This window comes from Corapipo altera, unplaced genomic scaffold (assembly GCF_003945725.1).
Source record: "Corapipo altera isolate COAL_440 unplaced genomic scaffold, ASM394572v1 61148, whole genome shotgun sequence".
NCBI classification, from domain to species: Eukaryota; Metazoa; Chordata; class Aves; order Passeriformes; family Pipridae; genus Corapipo; species Corapipo altera.
The window spans coordinates 1,525,996-1,547,013 of NW_020884978.1; the positions used below are offsets into that span (position 1 = coordinate 1,525,996).

At 40.9% G+C, this 21,018-nt stretch overlaps 1 protein-coding gene across 3 annotated transcripts in view; it reads left to right on the forward strand.

The window, feature by feature from the left end:
* The window catches only part of LOC113957782 (kinesin-like protein KIF2A), a 79,083-nt gene that overhangs the window by 54,092 nt on the left and 3,973 nt on the right, over positions 1–21,018 (forward strand). For 2 of the 3 annotated variants that reach the window (XM_027665555.1, XM_027665556.1), the window contains exons 15-18: positions 4,461–4,571; positions 16,066–16,133; positions 19,065–19,215; positions 20,657–20,758. In XM_027665555.1, the coding sequence (XP_027521356.1) occupies positions 4,461–4,571; positions 16,066–16,133; positions 19,065–19,215; positions 20,657–20,758 (432 nt within the window). Of the gene's footprint in view, positions 1–4,460; positions 4,572–16,065; positions 16,134–17,755; positions 17,870–19,064; positions 19,216–20,656; positions 20,759–21,018 lie in introns of all 3 variants that reach the window. The other variant, XM_027665554.1, reaches the window with a different exon arrangement.

Genomic DNA, 21,018 nt, shown 5'->3' on the forward strand with positions numbered 1-21,018 from the left:
TTCCAAGATTCCTGGATGACTGGGTTTCCTATTTGAGCTCATCATGTGATCACTGTGACCCACTTACTCCATGTAGCATCAGTTGCATGATACGTAGAGGAAACCCTCCATTTGAACATCCAACTCAACACGGGTAACTGAGGTGCCAGTAGGAGCTGGGCTTCAATACCAATCACCTCTGAAGCAACTTGAACCCCTTCATAAACTGCCAGTATCTCTTTTTCAGTTGCAGTATACTGAGTTTTATATCCTCTGTATCCCTGACTCCAAAAGCCTAGAGGTTGACCTTGAGTCTCCTCTGGTGCTTTCTGCCAGAGGCTCCAGATATGACCATTCTCCCCAGCTGCACTGTAGAGCACATTTTATACATCTTACCCTGTCTGGACTGACCCAAGGGCTACAGCATGAACTATGTCCTGTTTTATTTGTTCAAAGTCTTGTTGTTGCTCAGGACCCCATTTGAAATCATTCTTCTTCCAGGTCACTTGATAGCAAGGGCTGACAATCAGACTAATTTGGAATGTGCATTCTCCAAAATCCTACAACACCTAAGAAAGCTTGTTTTTTTCTTACTAGTTGGTGGAGACATTGCTACTGATAACGTTCATCTTGCCATTTTATTCATAAAAAAGGGATCTCTTGTACAGGGCCCTTGATCTTACTTTGTTTTATAGTAAAACCGTCTTTCAGAAGGATTAGGACTGTTTTCCTCCCTCTCTCAAAAACTTCCTCTGCTGTATTGCCCCACATGATGATGCCATCAATGTATTGCAGGTATTCTGGAGCTTCACCCTGCTCCAGTGCAGTCTGGATCAGTCCATGGCAGATGATAGGGCTGTGTTTCCACCTCTGGGGCAGTCAATTCCAGGTATACTGGACACCCTTCCAAGTGAAAGCAAACTGTGACCTGTACTCTGCCGTCAAAGGTATTGAGAGAAACGCATTAGCGATATCAATTGTGGCACCACTGGGCTACCTTTGACTCCAGTTTCATATTGAAGTTCCAGCACTCTATTCCAGCTGAAACCAGAACACTTTTATGACAGATTTATTTACCACTGTTAATTAATCAACTAAATAAGAAAACAACAGAACAGCACTACATCCATAAAGAATTAATGAATAAAATAAAATAACCCTTAAAAGTTGGAATCCATTTTTAATGAAATCATGGAATCATTTGGGTTGGAAAAGACCTTTAACATCATCGAGTCCAATCATTAACCCAGCACTTCCAAGCCCACTACTAAACCACGTCCCCAAGTACCATATCTACATGTCTTTTAAATCCCTCCAGGGATGGTGACTCCACCACTGCCCTGGACAACCTGTTCCAGGGTTTGACAACACTTTCAGGGAAGTCTTTCTATCCCAAAGAAACTCCTCCCAATACTGGGAGACTTTGCCTAAATGAGGATTTGAGGACTCTTGTCTCATTACAATATTTTACAGTGAAACATCTGAAACACTGCTCTTTTTTGAGTTTTTTGACTGCTCTTTATAGCAAATTGTCTGATACAATCACTGCAGTTTTTCATACATTAATCAAGAAGACATCGAGAGATAAGAAATATTATTTAAATAATCAAATGTTTTTATTATTTGTTTTATAATGCTTGAAAGACGTTCAGTCTAAATAGGAAAAGTAATTTTTTTGTCTCAGTTGGGAAAACGGTGGTTTTGAATGGCCCAGAACTTATCTCGGTTGTTGCTCAGCTTTACGTAGGTTTACTACTCACTGCACCAAAAACTCACTGCATCTAAACATAAAAATCATTGTGCCTAATTTTTTATCCTAGTATAAACTTGTGAGACTTGTATCAGACTCTAAGCAGATCTCACAAAACACCAAAAAATTGTAATGTGTCCTTACAAAATTGTATGTTGTTGAAAAATTGGAAGCAGCAGTTGCAAAACTGTTTTGATTTAGTATAAAAATAAACAATGCAAACAACATTGTGTTCATGTTAGCAGATGTTTCCATATGTAATTGAATAAAGTTGTTTTGGTTTTGTTTTAGTTTACTTGCTGATTTTGTGCTGTCTAGTGCCTTCAGTGCAATACTCATACAACATAATGAGTTCATTTTCATACAACTTGTCTTTTTAATTATAGTGAAAGGCTCTGCTGCTGCTGTACTGGTGATCATGATCTAAATTATATGTAAAAGGGAAAATAAAAATAAGTGGAGGCCTTGGAGAGATCTAAAAAGTGGTAAAGGAAGATATAAATGTTTCTCAATTATATGTTAGTTTTTCATTTTTCATCTATCCCCAAAAACATTACACAGGTTTTTTCATTTGTATTCAAGACCCTTGCAGTTATTGTCATGTTCTAATTGAACTAGTATATTCTGAGAAGTGGTTTTGGTGCTGATCCAAGATTCGCTATTTGCGTGTGGATATCAGTCTTAAACTGTTCAGATTTTTGGTATAGGACATTATTTCTGTAATGTCTCTACATAGAAGTAGTGTTGTCATTTTGTTACCTGGTTTTCTGAGCTGTGATAAAAACAAAAGTAGTTAAAAACCCCATTCATTTAGAAGCTGGCAGTGTCCTCCCATAATCCTTTTACTATTAAGGAGACAATGTAACTCTATGTTTTCAAGGGTGACCAAACTAAAAATCATTATAGTATATTAAAATATCTTAATTAAACTTATTGCCATATCAGTAATTCAACATACACATTTGTACTGTTTTTAGTTTGTAATGTCACTTGTTGAAACTCTGTCGCCCCTCTTCCTGTCTAATCTGCTTTTCTCCTTATGTAAGTATCGTAGTTATGTACAAACAAATGAAAAAAATTTAAGGAATGCACTGCTATGCTCATCTATAAGTATTGAGTCCTTTTTAGCAATTGCATGTGAAATTCACGTTCAACAAGCTTTGGACTTTCTGTTTATCTGAGTTGTGTTCATTCTATAACATTCAGTTGATGAGTTTTTAAATAATCACTTTAGTTAAAGCCAACTTGCCCTTGTGTTTGTTCTGTTCCGTATCATGTCAGTTTTATTCTGAGCCTGTTTAGTTGTTTTATGCTGTTTCACAGTTGCAATGCTTTCTTAGATTATCATCCTACCGTTTCTAACCTGGCTTTTGAAAGAAGCTGTTTCTAGGAAATTTCAGTAGGCCACAAGGATATGGATGCAACTTGAGAATTAGTTGAATTATTGTAGAACTATTTATGCAACACAAAAGCCATTCCATCTGTTAGTCCTGCTAAAAGCAAAGCTATAATATGAAAAGATTTTGATGTACAGTTGTTTGAAGAAGTTCTGTGTGTAAACATGTTAAAACTGTACCAAGGAAACCTCGAATCTGAAGAGGTGCCTGTATACAAAGTATTAAGGCAAAACCAGAAACTGGAATTAATGATCAAAATATGACAACAACAGCAAAAAAAAAATTTAAATTTGAACTTTCTGTAAGTAGTAATTTATTAGCTGATGTTAGAGCTCTGAGTGGGCAGAAGTGAAGTGTCGCGTGGGGTCTTTATATAATAAAGGAATGGAGTCAACTCCCCGATGCGATGGTAATCAAAGAGACTTTATTCAAACCCGGCACTCTTTTTATCCCTTAAAACCATGTGACCTTGTGACCAATGGGGTTATCTTATTCCAGCGCATGTCCCTTGAGCTTCCCTGCCCTCAGTGATTCCCCTGCACCCCTGGACACGCCTCCTACAGTGAAGTTTAGTGCTATCTTGGTTTGCACTATTGTACTCAGTTGCTGCTGTAACTTCTATAGTAATTTTTTAATATTTACTTCTGTACAGTATTTCTCTCTGGAACTCTCCAACCAATTGCAAATAGTCATTTAACTCCATACCCTTTGTGTGAGTGAAAGGGGAGGGAGATCTTATCCCTGTCTTTCTCATGAAGAATGTTTTAAAACAGGGAATGACTTACATTTTCAAGTGTTTCCCAATATTGAGTTCATCAATACAGAGCTATACTTACTAGGTTTGTGACCTGTGGAAACTTTCAGAAAGTTTGGGCACCAGTGTTTTCTTCTAAAGAAAGTCAGTGGTAGAGCCAGAATCAGAGCTACTGCTTTTAACTGATAATGTCACTGTCCACACTTCTGCTGACAGAGGCTGTAGATCATTCAAGCTTTTGCAGATCATAATCAGAAATAGTTGTTAGTCTGGAGATTTAACATCAACAATTAATTTTTGTTGTTGTTGAATACAATATATATAAACATTTTGGATGAGATTCAGAAAGTTTTTAGACTCCTAAGTCCTTTTTAAGTTGCTACCTCTCTGCTGAGTTTAATGAGAGATGAAAACCTAACACTTCTTGAATTCAAGCTTACATAACTTCAACAACATAACTAAGACGTATATTTTCTGATTTTGAATTCCATTTGTATTATGTATTTTTCTTTAACATGGATTGTATAAATATGAGTTTTTACTCTGATTTTATGAAATATAAACCTGTTTGTTCTTTCAGGAGTGCATTAGGGCCTTAGGTCGAAATAAACCTCATACACCGTTCAGAGCAAGTAAACTTACTCAGGTGCTAAGAGATTCATTCATAGGAGAAAACTCCCGTACCTGTATGGTAAGTTTGTTTAGTTAACTGTATGTTTTAACAATTAATTTAACTTTATACATTAACTGAGACTATATTTGGAGTGAGTCAGCAGAGTCATTTCAGATAACTTGCTCCCTTCTCATTTTTTATTGACCTTTCTTATTGCTTGTTCTAGTTTTCTAGTTAGATACATAGTTAGAAGCACTTTAGCTTGAGTCTTTTTTTGTTTGATTGTTTGTCTTAATTATATGAGAATATTGCTTGTTGAATCAGAATTTTGGAAAAAGTCATGTAGACTGGAAGTGTAGAGGTGAGTTATGATCTTTAAATAACAAAGACAAATTTAGAATTGGTATCAAAGGCATCAGAATATGCTCTAGGTTGTTAAGGGGAGAAGTAGTTGGAATAGATGGGATGAATAGTTGTGTACTGTATAAATGTGCATTTGCATGAATCTGAAAAAACAGAATTCTTCTGTCAGATGGTGGAAAGAACAGACAAAAGCACAAATGTCCAGTGGTTTTATTTGTGCATCCTTAATGTTTCTTCTTATGGAAATTTAAACTCTCTGCAGTGAACACTGACTTAAGCTTGTTTGCTGTGGTGGGTTGACCTCACCTGGCTGCCAGGTGCCCACTAAGCTGCTCTATCACTCCCCTCCTCAGCAGGACACTGGGGAAAAATAAGATGGAAAAGAACTTGTGGGTCAAGATAAAGGCAGTTTAATAAAGCAAAAACAAAGGCCATGTGCAGAAGCAAAGGAAAATCAAAATGTTTTATTCTCTACTTCCCATCAGCAGGCAATGTCTGGTCACTTGCCAGGAAGCAGGGCTTCAGCATGCGTAGCAGTTGCTCTGGAAAACGGTCATAATAATGAATACCTAATAAAACTGTACAGTACTGTTATATCAAGGTAACGTGTAGATAATGATAACATTTCCTCAAAAATATTTTAACCTGTAACAGGCAAAATAAATTGAAGAGATTGAAACATAGAAGTATTGTTCAATTGGAGAATATTATTTATTGAACATGTAATATAATTCATCAAAATTTTACCTTTTTCAAGCTACTGGTTTTGCTTGTCAGTGAGGAGGCATTTATTGTAAAAACATTCCTCAACAATACAAAGATTTGATCAAATGTTCTAATGTGCTATTAGAGAGTAAGACATTTTGCAAATATGTGATACTTTTTTATATGGAAAGCATATAAAATGATATAGTAAAAACTTGTGATTTTAACTTTCTGAGAGATTCCTGAAACAACCTGGTATAAAATACCTACTGGGCTTGTTCCACTTCCTTTCTGATATATAATTTTTGAATGAGATGTTTGAGTCAAATTTCTTTGGGTAATTTCTACACTTAATTTTTATTTGACTTTGCCTTTTATCATTTATGTAATTTCTTGTTGCAATTTTTAAAGTTACATCTTTAGACATGGAGCATCACATCTGTATAGAAGGCTAAAATATGATTCAGAAACTTATTCTTGTGAAATTTAAAAAAAATTCAAAAACTTATTTTGAAAATAACTTCCCTGTGGACAGCTATGACTAGGATCCGCATCATTCTAAAGAAATCCAGAGACATACAGTCAGCATAAATAGTTTTTTTATAATTTTGTCATTGCAATTTTAATGAAGTTCTTGTCCTTAAACACTTTCAAAAACCATTTCATAGAATCATGTTCCCCTAGCACTGCCAAGCCTACCACTAAACTATGTCCCCAAGTGCCACATCTACATGTCTTTTAAATGCCTCCAGGGATGGTGACTCCACCACTGCCCTGAGCAGCGTGTGCCAGGGCTTGACAATGCTTTCAGTGAAGAAGTTTGTCCTAATATCCAATCTAAACCTCCCCTGGCATAACTTGAGGCCATTTCCTCTCATCCTATCACTGGATACTTGGGAAAAGAAACCAACACCCACCTCACTATAAACTCCTTTTGGTAGTTTTAGAGAGTGAGAAGGTCCCCCTGAGCCTATTTTTCGCTAGATTAAACACCCCCAGTTCCCTCAGCTGCTCCTAAGACTTGTACTCTACACCCTTCACCAGCTTCATTGTTGCACTTTGGACATGCCGCAGCACCTCAAATGTCTTTCTTGTAGCAAGTGGCCCAAAACTAAACACAGTATTTTAAGTTGTTTTTGAAGAGTTACATAGTAGGATAATATATCATTATTTGACATTTGCAAGGTAGTGTATTGGGTTTGTGTGACAAGGTTTTGGTAGCAGGGGGAGCTATAGAGGTGGCTTCTGTGAGGAACTGCTAAAGCTTCCCCTATGTCCTATGGAGTCAATGCCAGCTGGCTCCAAGACAGACCTGCCACTGGCCAAGACAGAGCCCATCAGTCATGGTGGTAGTGCCTCTGGGATAACAAATTTAAGAAGGAAAAAAAGTTATTGCACAGAAGCAATTGCAGACAGAGAAGAGACGAGTGAGAATATGTGAGAGCAACAACTCTGCAGACATCAAGGTCAGTGAAGAATGAGGGGGAGGAGATGCTACAGGAGCCAGAACTGAGATTCACCTGCAGTCTGTGGTGATGTACTGGTTTAAAAGTTAACCAACAGGGGAAACCAACCCAACTCAAAAGAGAGATTACAAATCAGAATAACAATTTAATAAAATAATACAATAAGTACGACCACACGGACAAGCAACCGACCCTAACCCACAAAGCCCAAATGTACAACTCAGCACCCCAGGGCACAAACAAAACGGTGCTCCCTGGCCCCCCCCAAGTCCAAAGCAAAGGGAGAGGGGAAAAAACCTGCTGGTGGGAGAACTGCTGCAGTCCGACCAAAGTGGTGATTGCAGTTCAGTTGAGGGTGGTGGTCTCAGTCCGGCTGAGAGCGGTGAGCTGCAGTCTGGCTGAGAGCGGTGAGCTGCAGTCCTCCTCTGGATCCCATGAGAGGTGGAAAGGTTCTGAAACTCCAGGTTTATATATTCTCCAGCTCAGGCAACAATGCTTAGCCCCTCCCTCAGAGCGGGGAATTCCATAAAAGGATACTCAATCCTTCCCTCAGAGTGGGGAATTCCATAAAAGGGTGTGAGGGTGCTCAGTCAGGGAATTCCACAAAAGGGCATGAGGACAGGAGCATGGGGGGGGGGCACCTCGCAGGTCTCTACTGACAACAGTTTCTGGGAAATGGCATGGAGGGCTATAGAATACACAGTTTTGGGCTACACCCATCCAATGATGAATCGGTCCCAGTTGTTCTAACTAGGACATTATCCACCCCTTATTCTATGCCATCCATGTCATGCCCAAATTAACCCCCTTAAAAACTATGTCTCCTTAAAACTATATACACTTATATATATATATGCAATGAAACATTACAGACCATTCTCACTCAAAATTAGGTCCCCTTGTGGTACACAACGTGTCTCCCCATCTTTTTGCATTACCCACCAGGTGGAACCAGGTCCTTGAACAAAAACAATCCCTCGGATGGGTTTGCCTTTACTTGAGGTGGGACTAATCCAAACAGTCTTCCCTAACATTCCTCTCATATGCACCACGGGGACTTTATCTCCATCTACAGTATGCAAAGGTTCTGATTGGGCAGGGCCAGTTCGATTGATGGAACCTCGGGTGTTGACCAACCAGGTGGCCTTTGCTAAATGCAGCTCCCAGTGTTTGAGATTCTTCCCACACAGTGCCTTCACGGTGGTTTTCAGCAGTCCGTTGCACCGCTCAACTTTTCCAGTTGCTGGTACATGGTAGGGGATATGATACACCCACTCAATGCCGTGCTCTTTGGCCCAGGTGTCTACGAGGCCATTCTTGAAATGGGTCCCATTATCAGACTCAATTCTCTCCAGGGTGCCGTGTCGCCACAGGACTTGTTTTTCGAGGCCCAGGATGGTATTCCGGGCAGTGGCATGAGGCACGGGGTATGTCTCCAACCATCCAGTACTTCCTTCTACCATGGTCAGTACGTAGCACTTGCCTTGGTGGGTTCTGGGGAGTGTGATGTAGTCAACTTGCCAGGCTTCCCCATACCTGTACTTCGACCATCGTCCACCATACCATAGAGGCTTCACCCACTTGGCCTGTTTGATGGCAGCACATGTCTCACAGTCATGGATGACCTGTGAGACAACGTCCTTGGTTAAGTCCACCCCTCGGTCACGAGCCCATCTGTATGTTGCATCTCTCCCCTGGTGACCGGAGGCGTCATGGGCCCATCTAGCCAGAAATAATTCTCCTTTGTGCTACCAATCCAGATCTACCTGAGAGACTTTAATCCTGGCAGCTCGGTCCGCCTGCTCGTTGTTACGATGCTCCTCATTAACCTGTTTCTTGCGTACATGAGCATCTACGTGACCGACTTTCACACTCAGTTTCTCTACCCGGCCAGCGATGTCCTGCCACATCTCTGCCGCCCAGATGGGTTTCCCTTGGCACTGCCAGTTGGCCTTTTTCCATTGCTCCAACCATCCCCACAGAGCATTGACCACCATCCATGAGTCAGTGTAGAGATAGAGTCTTGGTCACTTCTCTCGTTCAACTGTATCCAAAGCCAACTGAACGGCTTCAAGCTCTGCAAACTGACTTGACCCGCCTTGTCCTTCGGTCACTTCTGCAACTCGCCGTGTGGGACTCCATACAGCTGCCTTCCATTTTCGGTTTGTCCCTACAATGCGACAGGAACCATCCGTGAAGAGCGCATATCGCCTTTCATCTGCTGGTAGCTTGTCATATGGTGGGACCTCCTCAGCCCGTGTCACCTGTTCCTCTTCTTCTTCAGAGGATAGTCCAAAACTCTCACCTTCGGACCAATTGGTGATAATTTCCAGGATCCCAGGGCGATTAGGATTCCCTATCCGGGTTCGCTGTGTGATCAGAGCGATCCACATACTCCATGTGGCATTGGTGGCATGATGTGTAGAAGGAACTCTTGCCTTGAACATCCAGCCCAGCACTGGTAGTCGGGGTGCCAGGAGGAACTGCACTTCGGTGCCGATCACTTCTGAGGCAGCTCGAACTCCTTCATAAGCAGCCAGGATCTCTTTCTCAGTTGGTGTATAGCTGGCTTCAGATCCTTTGTATCCCCGACTCCAGAATCCCAGCGGTCGTCCTTGGGTCTCCCCAGGCACCTTCTGCCAGAGGCTCCAGGAAAGGCCATTCTTCCCGGTTGCAGTGTAGAGCACGTTCTTCACGTCCTGTCCTGTCCTTACTGGCCCAAGGGCTACCGCATGGGCAATCTCCTGTTTAATTTGTTCAAAGGCTTGTTGTTGTTCAGGGTCCCACTGGAAATCATTTTTCTTCCGTGTCACAAGGTAGAGAGGGCTTACAATCTGACTGTACTCGGGGATATGCATCGTACAAAAACCCACGGCGCCTAGGAAAACCTGTGTTTCCTTCTTGTTGGTTGGTGGGGACATGGATGCTATTTTGTTAATCACCTCCATTGGAATTAGGCGGCGTCCATCTTACCACTTCACTCCTAGGAACTGAATTTCCTGAGCAGGTCCCTTGACCTTACTTCGTTTAATGGCAAAACCAGCTCTTAGGAGAATCTGGATTATCTTCTCTCCTTTCTTGAAGACTTCCCCCGCTGTGTTCCCCCAAACAATGATGTCATCAATGTACTGTAGATGTTCTGGAACCTCGCCCTTTTCCAGTGCAGTCTGGATCAGTCCATGGCAAATGCTGGGACTGTGTTTCCACCCCTGAGGCAGTCTATTCCAGGTGTACTGCACACCTCTCCAAGTGAAAGCAAATTGTGGCCTGCACTCCGCTGCCAAAGAAATGGAGAAAAAGGCATTTGCAATGTCAATGGTGGTGTACCACTTGGCTGCCTTGGACTCCAACTCGTACTGGAGCTCCAGCATGTCCGGTACAGCAGCACTCAGGGGTGGTGTGACTTCATTGAGTCCACGGTAATCCACTGTCAACCTCCACTCTCCGCTGGACTTACGCACTGGCCATATAGGGCTATTAAAGGGTGAGCGAGTCTTGCTGACCACCCCCTGGGTCTCCAGGTCACGGATCATCTTATGTATAGGGGTCACAGAGTCTCGGTCGGTGCAGTATTGCCGATGGTGCACTGTCGCTGTGGCTATCGGTACCAATTGTTCTTCAACCTTCAGCAGTCCCACAGCAGAGGGGTCATCTGAGAGACCAGGCAAGGTGTTCAACTGTCTAATTTCCTCTGTCTCCACAGTAGCTATGCCAAAAAGCCCAACGAAGTCCTTTTGGGTCTTTGAAATACCCACTCCTCAGGTAATCTATGCCAAGGATGCACGGGACCTCTGGGCCAGTCACAATGGGGTGTCTGTGCCATTCCTTCTCAGTCAGGTTCACTTCAGCTTCCAATACAGTCAGCTGTTGGGATCCCCCTGTTACCCCAGAAATGGAGATGGATTCTGCCCCTACGTATCTTGATGGCATTAAAGTACATTGTGCGCCGGTGTCCACTAAGGCCTTATATCTTTGTGGCTCTGATGTGCCAGGCCACCGAATCCACACTGTCCAATAGACTCGATTGTCCCTCTCCTCTACCTGGCTAGAGGCAGGGCACCTCTAGTCCTGGTCATGGTACTCATTGTGCTCTTCTTGTGAGTATGACCTGGAGGTCCCTTCAAGAGGATCAGACGTATCATCATTCCTGTACCGTCTGGAGTCTTACCCACGAGAGACTGGAGCAGTATTTACCCTTGAAAAGTTCCTTGTGGTACTTGTTCCTCTTTTCAGTTCACGTACCCGGGCTGCTAAGGAAGAGGTGGGTTTCCCATCCCACTTCCTCATATCTTCTCCGTGCTCACAGAGGTAAAACCATAGATTGCCACATGGAGTGTGCCCTCTCTCCTTAGCTGGGGGACACTGGCTCCTAATAGCAGAGACTCTTGTTTGTCCTGGTGCGATATGGAAGATCCCTTCCTTAATTTCTTCTCTTAGCTTCTGGTGTCCCTCTTCAATCTTCTCTTCCAGGCTTTGGACATGTTCGACCAGTTTGGTTTCCACAGATGAGACGTGGACTCGTAATGGGGCGGTGACAGTGTCTTCATAAATCCTGAGTTTACTAACCAGTGCGCCCACCTTGTCCTCTCCCTCCCTCCATTGCAGCGTTGCTAAGTAGCGTTGCTGTACGTGGAGGTCCTCCTTACAAAGGTATCTCTCCCTCACGCTGGACAACAGTCGCCGCCAGAGGTTGAGAGTTTCCTGCCTCCTTCCAATCCCCTGATCAATGACTACATCTTGAGACAGGGATCCCAGCTGTCTGGCTTCACTCCCATCTAGAATTGTGCCGTTAGCTGCGGCATCCCAGATTCGGAGCAGCCAGGTCAGAATGGACTCATTCGCCTGTCGTGTGAACTCTCTCCGGAGCTCACGTAGCTCACCCAGGGATAGGGACCGAGTGATTATTTATGGCTCTGTCTCCTCCGGTGGATGTGAAGGTCCTGCCTCTTCGTCATCATTTGCTATACGGACTGATTTAGTCTTTGATTTCCTTTTCTGGACAGGGGCGACTGCTATTGGTTTTGGTTGTTCTTCTGGCGCCTCAGTGGTTTGTGTGGACACGGTGTTGGTTGGTTTATTTCTTTCTCCCTCTGACTCAGCTGTGGTTTGGGTGGACGTGGTGCCTGTGGATTTGCTCCTTCTCTCCTCCCCCTGACAGTGCTGTACCATGTCAAGTAGTGTCCAGTAGGCAGTGGCCAGGTCCCAGTAGGTTGCTGTGAGCTGGCCATCTCTGGAACTCCCAGAGCATTTTCCCTTCACCAGTCTTATCATGCTAACAGGATCCTGCAGTTGTTCAGGGGTGAATTTCCAGATCATTGGAGGAGAAAACTTCTCCAAATACTGGTCGATGTCCTCCCACTTCCCGTGCCACTCAGTATTATCCACTCCCATGGCAGGCGTCCCAACAACCTCCCTAGAAGACCCTGTTCTGACCCTGAACATGGTGTAGACAGTACAGAGCAGACAAAGCAACACTAACAATAACATTCTGCTATCCTTAACATCAAAAGGGAACTCAATACTTTCAAAAACTGTTGTAACAGGTCTGAAGGGGAAGAAGGAGGTGAGAGGTTGGAAACAACCATTCCCCCCTGTTTCCCCAAAGGGCTGGTTGCGATTTTTAATGAGACCCCAGAGGTAGTAACCCAAACCAGGACAGGCAAACAGGACTGAATACACATTTACAATGAAACTCATTGCTTCTGATGTTATGACGACATAAATATAGTATACTAATAAAGCAATTTGGATCCCTCTACCTGGTTTTAAAGAGAACATCAAAACAGGTAAATAGTTCCCCATCTGTAGAAACATGAACATGCTCAGATACAACATCCATGTGAATGCATCAAACAACATGGTGATCAGGGAGTTTCTGTATCCAAACAGACAAATGCTTAAAATGAAATTGTGATTCTGACTTCTCTCTCTCTGTCCAACGTTGGACGCCAAAAATGTGTTGGTTTAAAAGTTAACCAGCAGGGGAAACCAACCCAACTCAAAAGAGAGATTACAAATCAGAATAACAATTTAATAAAATAATACAATAAGTACGACCACATGGACAAGCAACCGACCCTTACCCACAAAACCCAAATGTGCAACTCAGTACCCCAGGGCACAAACAAAACAGTGCTCCCTGGGCCCCCCCCCGAGTCCAAAGCAAAGGGAGAGGGGAAAAAACCTGCTGGTGGGAGAGCTGCTGCAGTCCGGTCAAAGTGGTGATTGCAGTTCAGTTGAGGGTGGTGGTCTCAGTCCGGCTGAGAGCGGTGAGCTGCAGTCTGGCTGAGAGCGGTGAGCTGCAGTCCTCCTCTGGATCCATAAAAGAGTGGGGAATTCCCCTCAGAGTGGGGAATTCCATAAAAGGGTGTGAGGGTACTCAGTCAGGGAATTCCACAAAAGGGCATGAGGACAGGAGCATGGGGGGAGGGGCACCTCACAGGCCTCTACTGACAACAGTTTCTGGGAAATGGCATGGAGGGCTATAGAATACACAGTTTTGGGCTACACCCATCCAATGATGAATCGGTCCCAGTTGTTCTAACTAGGAGAGGTGAAGACCATGGTGAGGCAGGCTGTCCCCCTGCAGCCCATGGAGGTCAATGGGGATGCAGAGATCCACCCACGGAGGACCCCCATGCTGGAGCAGGTGGATACCCAAAGGAGACTGTGACCCCACGGGGGATCCACGCTGGAGCAGCCTGTTCCTGAAGGACTGCCGCCTGTAGAAAGGGACCCATGTTGGAACAGTTCATGAAGAGATGCAGCCCATGGGAAAGACTCACATTGGAGAAGTTTGTAGAGGACTGTGTCCTGTGGGAGGGACCCCATGCTGGAGCAGGGGAAGGAGTCCTCCCCTTGAGGAGGAAGGAGTGGCAGAAATGTGTGATGAACTGACCATAACCCCCATTCCCCATCTCCTTGTACCACTGGGGGGAGGAGGTAGAGAATCGGGAATAAAGTTGAGCCTGGGAAGAAGGCAGGGGTGGGGGGAAGGTGTTAGTAAAATTTGGTTTTACTTCTCATTATCCTACTCTGATTTTAGTGGTAATAAATTCAATTAATTTCCCCAAGTCAAGTCTGTTTTGCCTGTGATGGTAATCGGTTTGTGATCTCTCCCTGCCCTTATCTCAACTCATGAGCCTTTCATTATATTTTCTCTCCCCTCTCCAGTTGAGGAGGGGAGTTATAGAGCAGCTTTGATCGGCACCTGGTGTCCAGCCAAGGTCAACTCAACACAGGTAGATAGTTAGAATAGTCTCATTTTTTAACCAGTACTGCATCCTCTACGTGCTGCATTCTTGACATGCTTCAGCCATAGCTGAAGTGCCAGACCTCTCAGTTCTCCAGGGGGGGAAGTAGGAACTTGGTGACTTCAGTGTCCCAAAAGGACCATTGATCCCACTGTGATGGCTTATAAGCAATGCAGACACATTCAAAGTATGGAGAATGATAATTACAGTTCTTAAGGATATTCCTGTCCATAAATAGTGTTGCTTTTTCCATCCTCATTTGGAATTATGAATGAGGAAGTGATTGATGGAGAGGTTGTAGTCCTCCTGTCCTTCTGGGACTGGACTTGTTGAGGCATGAGGATATATGATGTAGTGCAGACTGAGTCTTATGCATGGGTTCTTGTGCCCTGAAGGGGGTATCATTATGGCTGACAGCACCTAAAGTGGCACTTCCCTATAGCAACTGTACCTTATACTCTTCAAAAAGTCAGAGCAGTCACCTGACATTATGACATTTGCCATGTGTGATATATTCTGAACATTAAACTGATGGAAGAGGTGCGTGCATCTTTCACATTAAATGTCTTTGGAAGAATTTTAGGGATTTGTAGGGTTTTGTTAATTAGCACTCAAAATGCTTTATAGAGAGACATGGAATTATATGATATTTTTAAATCTACACTTGTTTTCATTAGTAACTGATGCATAACAGTATTAGAGATGTAAACTTAAGTCTACGTGGTAGCAGACTCTTTAGACTTTCTTTTCATTAGTAACTGATGCATAACAGTATTAGAGATGTAAACTTAAGTCTATGTGGTAGCAGACTCTTTAGACTTTCTAACTCCCTCCCACCACATATTTTTCCTTTCCTCCCAGTAGGAGAAATTCCTCTCAGGATGACTACCTGTGCTTTTGTACAGTAATGTCAGCAGCAGGATGAATGAGAAGACTGGGATTATCTAATAGTCATCAGTTTCAGTCTCCTGATGCTGTGCTGCCAAAAAAAATGTTAGTGTATAGGATCATAGAGGTGTTTGTCCTGGGTAAAGTTTTTATAGCTCTCCTGAAAGGAGCACAAATGAGAAAATTAAACTACTGAGAGAAGCTAGTGCAAATAATGATGCCACTGTTGCCTGATGACAGTTATGATTTTTACTGAGTGCTGAAAAGAAGGTGAGATCTTCAGGGTATTTTATTTAATTGGAAAAGGAAAGACTTATAGTTTCCTGATGTTTGATAATAAGTAAGCTATTAAGTATTATTTACAGATAACAGTTCAGAGAAAAAATATAAATCTTTACTTAGGGAAATAAACATGTGCTTATCTTTAATATTATTAAGTACATTTTTAGACTGCGGTCAAAATAGGTCTCTCAAATAAACATACAGTTTACTTGAACAGACCACAATGAGATATATATATATATATATAAATAATCAATAATTGTTTGCAGGATACATTAGACTTACTTTCTACTGAGTTGCATATTTCCTTCCTTGAGGAGTCTTTTTTTAAGTAGAATTTTGCATTTACATATTATTTGCAAAGACTGTGAGATGGGGGAAATTGACTGAAATTTCTATGAATTCCTAATATTTCAGGTATGGTTGAAAAAATTAAATTGAAGCTTTGACTTGATATCTCTCTTCTTGAGATGCCATTGTATTAGGACAGCTGTACATAGTAGATGGTTTTTGTAGAACATCTCAAATGAAAGTGGAGATAAAAAAATAATTTGAGATCATCTACCCTTTCATCTGTACAAAGTGATTTATTAATGTGTGGCTTATTTTCTCCAGATCACTACAATTTCTCCAGGGATGGCATCATGTGAAAACACTCTAAATACATTGAGATACGCAAATAGGTATGGAAAATGTTATTGCTTATAGATATATTGACTGTTGATCACTGATATTTTGAATATCGTTGTTCCATGATATATAATTATTTTAACTACTTGAATAATTTTAGCATACTTGCATTTCTTAATAAGATTAAAACCAAAGTACTGATTACTGAGTCAGGCTCACATTTAATTTGTCACTTTTTACAACCATTACAAGAGAATCAATAGAAACTGCATTCAAACCATTATCCAGAGATAGATATAGTGTGGATTGCAAGGAATCTGGGAGATGCCTCCTAGTTTTGTCCCTGTTCTGGAGGTATCACCTCTTGTATTAGGGGTAGGCAGTTTACATTATGATTCCCTGGGGTGTTAGCTTAATTACCTTTCTGAAATGTGATTTTTCATGCCCTTGGTGGACTTGCATTCAGTTGCCAGCCTGTTTCTTTTATATATATGATATATCATATCATATCATATATAGGTTTATCTAAACTAGCTTATTCTTATGAAAATTCTGCAGTTGTTGTGGCCTAAATTTTGTATTTCCCAACTTCAGGCAAATATCTGAGACCCCTAAATACAGAATCAGTTAATCCAACAGTGACGTAATCAGTGGAAAAGTTAGTGCCTCCAGAGGCTGATGCAGCACCTCTGAGACCTGTACTGCTTTCTGGGCCATCAGAAAGCCTGTTTTTTCCCAGAAGAGGCTACCACCTAGTGGCCTACTTGCCCCAGTGAAAGATAGGGCAGAACCACATCTTCTCCTGCTTTGCTTCCTCCTCCCTTCCACGATCAGTGGTTAATTGGGCACAAAGGGCTGCTCGGGTAGCTTACCACCCACTCTTCTCGGTATCCAAATGTCTTTCTGTTTGTATGAAGTTAGTAGCAAATCTACTTGGCTTGGACCAGTCTAGGTGATTTCCTTCCTGTTGAGAAGGGGGCATCTACTTCCCTGCTTACAGTAGCATAACAAAGGACGTGTCACATTATTTGAGACTCATTGGATCTTTCTATCCCTTATAGAATACATATTGCTGAAGTTACTCCAGAAATAGGCACTGAAAAACAAATTAAATACCTATTTCTAGTATACTACATTGTTGTGCTGAAAGTTTCTTTCCCTTGGTGTTAAATTTGTATGTTGTTATGGAGTTGTGCTGGTTTTTGCTGTAGTAAATTTTCTCTGCCTATCACTGTAAAGTTGCTTCATGTGTTTTGTGTAGTATTTTAATTTTTTCTAGCAATATATAATTTTCATAGTACAATTAGTTTTTAGGTGCTGAACACCACTGTGTGCACAGTGTAAGACGGGGTAGTATAGAATTTAAAGCATTGTAGTGGTTTGATACGTTAAAAGGAGCAGTTTAATGAAATACTGAATGTAGAGCAAATATTATTAACTGCACGAACCGAAATATGGAATTGCTCTTCTGAAAACATTGCTATTATACTCTCCTGCAAATCACCAGCACTGATTTTGTTAGTGATCTGTAACTCTATTTGCAGAAGATTTAAATATGTCAAGTCTTATTTTTAATGTAAAAATAATTTATTGTTAAACTATTAAAGAAGAATGCTAAACAGAGTTGTCATTTTAACTGTTTATGAAAATGTTTTCTTTTAATTTGCTGCTGCAGAGTAAAGGAGTTTGGAATTAGTCCTTCAGACATTCCCTTCTCACAGGGTAGTGTCAGTCGCTCTGATCTCTCTCCTTCCTATGAGTATGATGACTTTTCTCCTTCAATCACCAGGTCTACTTCATTCTATACATGGAATCTTTATTTTTGAATTTTCTTTTTGGCAATGTAATTTCACAGACCAACCTTTCATTAGTCCTTTTGCCTTGAATCACACATACTTTGTTTTTATTTTGTTTGTCAGGTCATAGTTCTGCATGATCTGCAATCATCTTCCCACTATTTCGTTCACAGTAACCACACTGTATCCAGGCTTGCTAGTTTCCTTCATACGTTACAAAAAAAAAAAAGAAGGTGATGTCACCTTTGTACATTTAGTGGACCAAATCTGACAAATCTATGTTTAGGGTAATTTGAATATATCTACTTAAAAAAGAAAATAATTTTAATATGTATATATTTTTTAAACTTTTCATCATTCTGAAGATGAATGAAATTCAGTTTCCATCATAGTAAATATGTACTACTTGAAAAAAAAATTCCCCTTAAAAAATGAAGAATTTACTCTAAAACTTGCTATACTTGCAGACTTTGATGTGTCTGTTTCATAAATGTTCTTTTAAATGGGCTTTTTTTGGATAGAATCATTATCAATCTTTTAAACTATTTTCATGATGCAAGAACCTAACATTTTAATAAGATATTTCCACCTTTGAAAGCATTTTAATTAAAGGATCTATTCATTCTCTGGGATACTTGGTTGCAAATTCTTATTTTCTTCAGAATTCTTGCTGGATTTGCTTATAACAGCTAGTAGGGTACTGATTGACTACTTTTTTTAAAGCACAATTGTGTGTGCAGAAAAAAAATTATGTTCAAGTTTAGGATGCTGAATGAACTTTGTTTTCAAATATTATTCGTCGTTAAGGAGTTAATATTGAGGGTTTGGAGATTTTTGCCCTCTTAACAGTTAATGAGTAGTACGATTTCAATCAAAAAAGGCCTCTTGCTAGAAGATGGACTGTAATCCACCTGTAAGTAGTTGAAAGTCTGTGATTTTAAGGAGTTGGATTAACAATTTTTTGTCACTGAAAGTACATTAAATTTGTGAAGCTGACATCATCCTTATTAAATGAATTAACCACGGTGGGGTTGGATCAAGGGTTGGACTTGATGATCTCAGAGGTCTTTTCCAACCCAGCAGATTCTGTGATTCTGTGAAATTATGCCTAAATGAGCTTTATTTTTGGTTGCTACTCTTTTGCATAGGAAGTTACTAATTTACGAATTAAATATTTTCTGAATGTAGGGTGAAGGAGCTGATGGTTGATCCTAGTGCTTCAGGAGATATTTGTCCTATTATACACCATGCTCCCAATCAGATTGATGACTTAGAGGCACAGTGGGGTGTGGGGAGCTCTCCTCAGAGAGATGATCTCAAACTGCTTTGTGAACAAAACGTGAGTGGTTTACAGCATTACATGGAAAGAGATGATAAATACAGTGGCAGAACAAATACAGAGTAATGTGTATTTATAGCCTGTTAACAATATCATTAAGTAGATACAGCATGCTTCCTCACCTCTTCGTTTTATGGTATTATGTCCATTCCCATACACACACAAAAAAGGTTTCTTGAATGCTGAGAGGAGAATGTTTTACTTTTCTTTACCTTCCTTGCTGATTAGGGCTTTTAATATCTAGGCAGGGTTTGCTCTAGGTTCTCACATTTTTAGTGTGCGTTTTTCCAGTATAGCTTCATCTGTTATTAGATAGTTAGAAGTAGCCTGAGAAATGCATCTGTTTTATTTAACACTCCCATGGTTTTGACCATTATTTTTCCTGCATGGAACACCTGTTTTGAGTGAGTTTGCCCTTCTCCATGTTTAGAAATCTGGTTACCCATCATTCCTCTTCCCCACATCTTGATTTTCATGTAGTGAAACACCAGAGAAATGTTCAGGAGAAAGCCACATCATGTTCCCAGGATGTCTCCCCGGGCTGCATAAGTGGAGATCTGGGACTGAGAGGCATTTTCTAAAGGGCATTTTTGCCCTCCATACTGATTATCAACTCTAGTCCTGGTTCCTTAAATGTTCAACTTCATTTGTGAAAATGCTGATGAAAGGTAGAAAAGATAAATCCTTACAACCCTAACTTATTTTTCTCAAGACTCTCTGCCTTTTCAAACACCTCTTCATGGTGTTTGCTGTATTTCTTATTTTAGTAACTGTCTTGTTCAATGTGTTTTTTAAAAGATTTTAAAGGCATATTATAAAGAACCATATTGTCTTGCAGCCTACCTAGTGCTTTCCCCTTTGATTGTGATTAACTAAAGAATTCCTGTTTGTCCCAATTTGTAAATCCATGTTGTGCATTCTTCTAATGTATTAATCACTACATACTTTTTAGATTTTTCACTTTATATTTGTTCCACTTTTTTTCCAAAGGGTTAATTTAATTTTGATTTCCTGAAATGTATTGAATGTAATTGCTGTTCTCTTTTTTGAAAATTGGCACAACAAAAAGCCCAGACAGAAAACAAGTTTTCTTATTAAAACCTACTAGAAATTAACATTCTTCCCTTGTGACCTCTTCCTCCCACTATTTTAACTTGTTTTTTTTTTCCATGGGGAATATTCTGTTTTCCAGTATCCACTAGTGTTAGTGGCTGGAAATTTGTAATGATTAATAATTAAATTTAACTCTGTGAACAGTTTAAATTTATTGCTCTCTCCGCTCATTTCTGGAGATTTTCTTGTTTAAAGTATTGTTTTATTTTTGACAGGTTCTGTTTTCTGCATATTTCTTTTCATGTTCTGTGATGGGATGGATCATATTCAATATATTTCCTGTAGTCACAGTTCTTTCCAGACTAACAAACTTAACTATTGCTTTTAGGAAGAGGAAGTTTCTCCACAGTTGTTTACTTTCCATGAAGCTGTGTCACAAATGGTGGAAATGGAAGAGCAAGTATTAGAAGATCACAGGGCTATCTTCCAGGTAAAAGATGGAGCTCTTCTTTGTTTTATCCTAATCCAGGAATTCAGGTTTTCCCAATGAAAGTGCATACTCTTGAAGATGTAGGATATCATCTGGTCATTTTGCTGCTGTCAGAGCTTTCTAAATTGTTTTATTACACTAAACCCATTGTAGCAAAGAAATAGGAACAGATGTTTAGATCCCATAACCATTATTCTTTGTCCCCATGATGAAAGAGAAGCATATTTTCCTACCACCCCAGAAATTTAGTGAAATTTTCC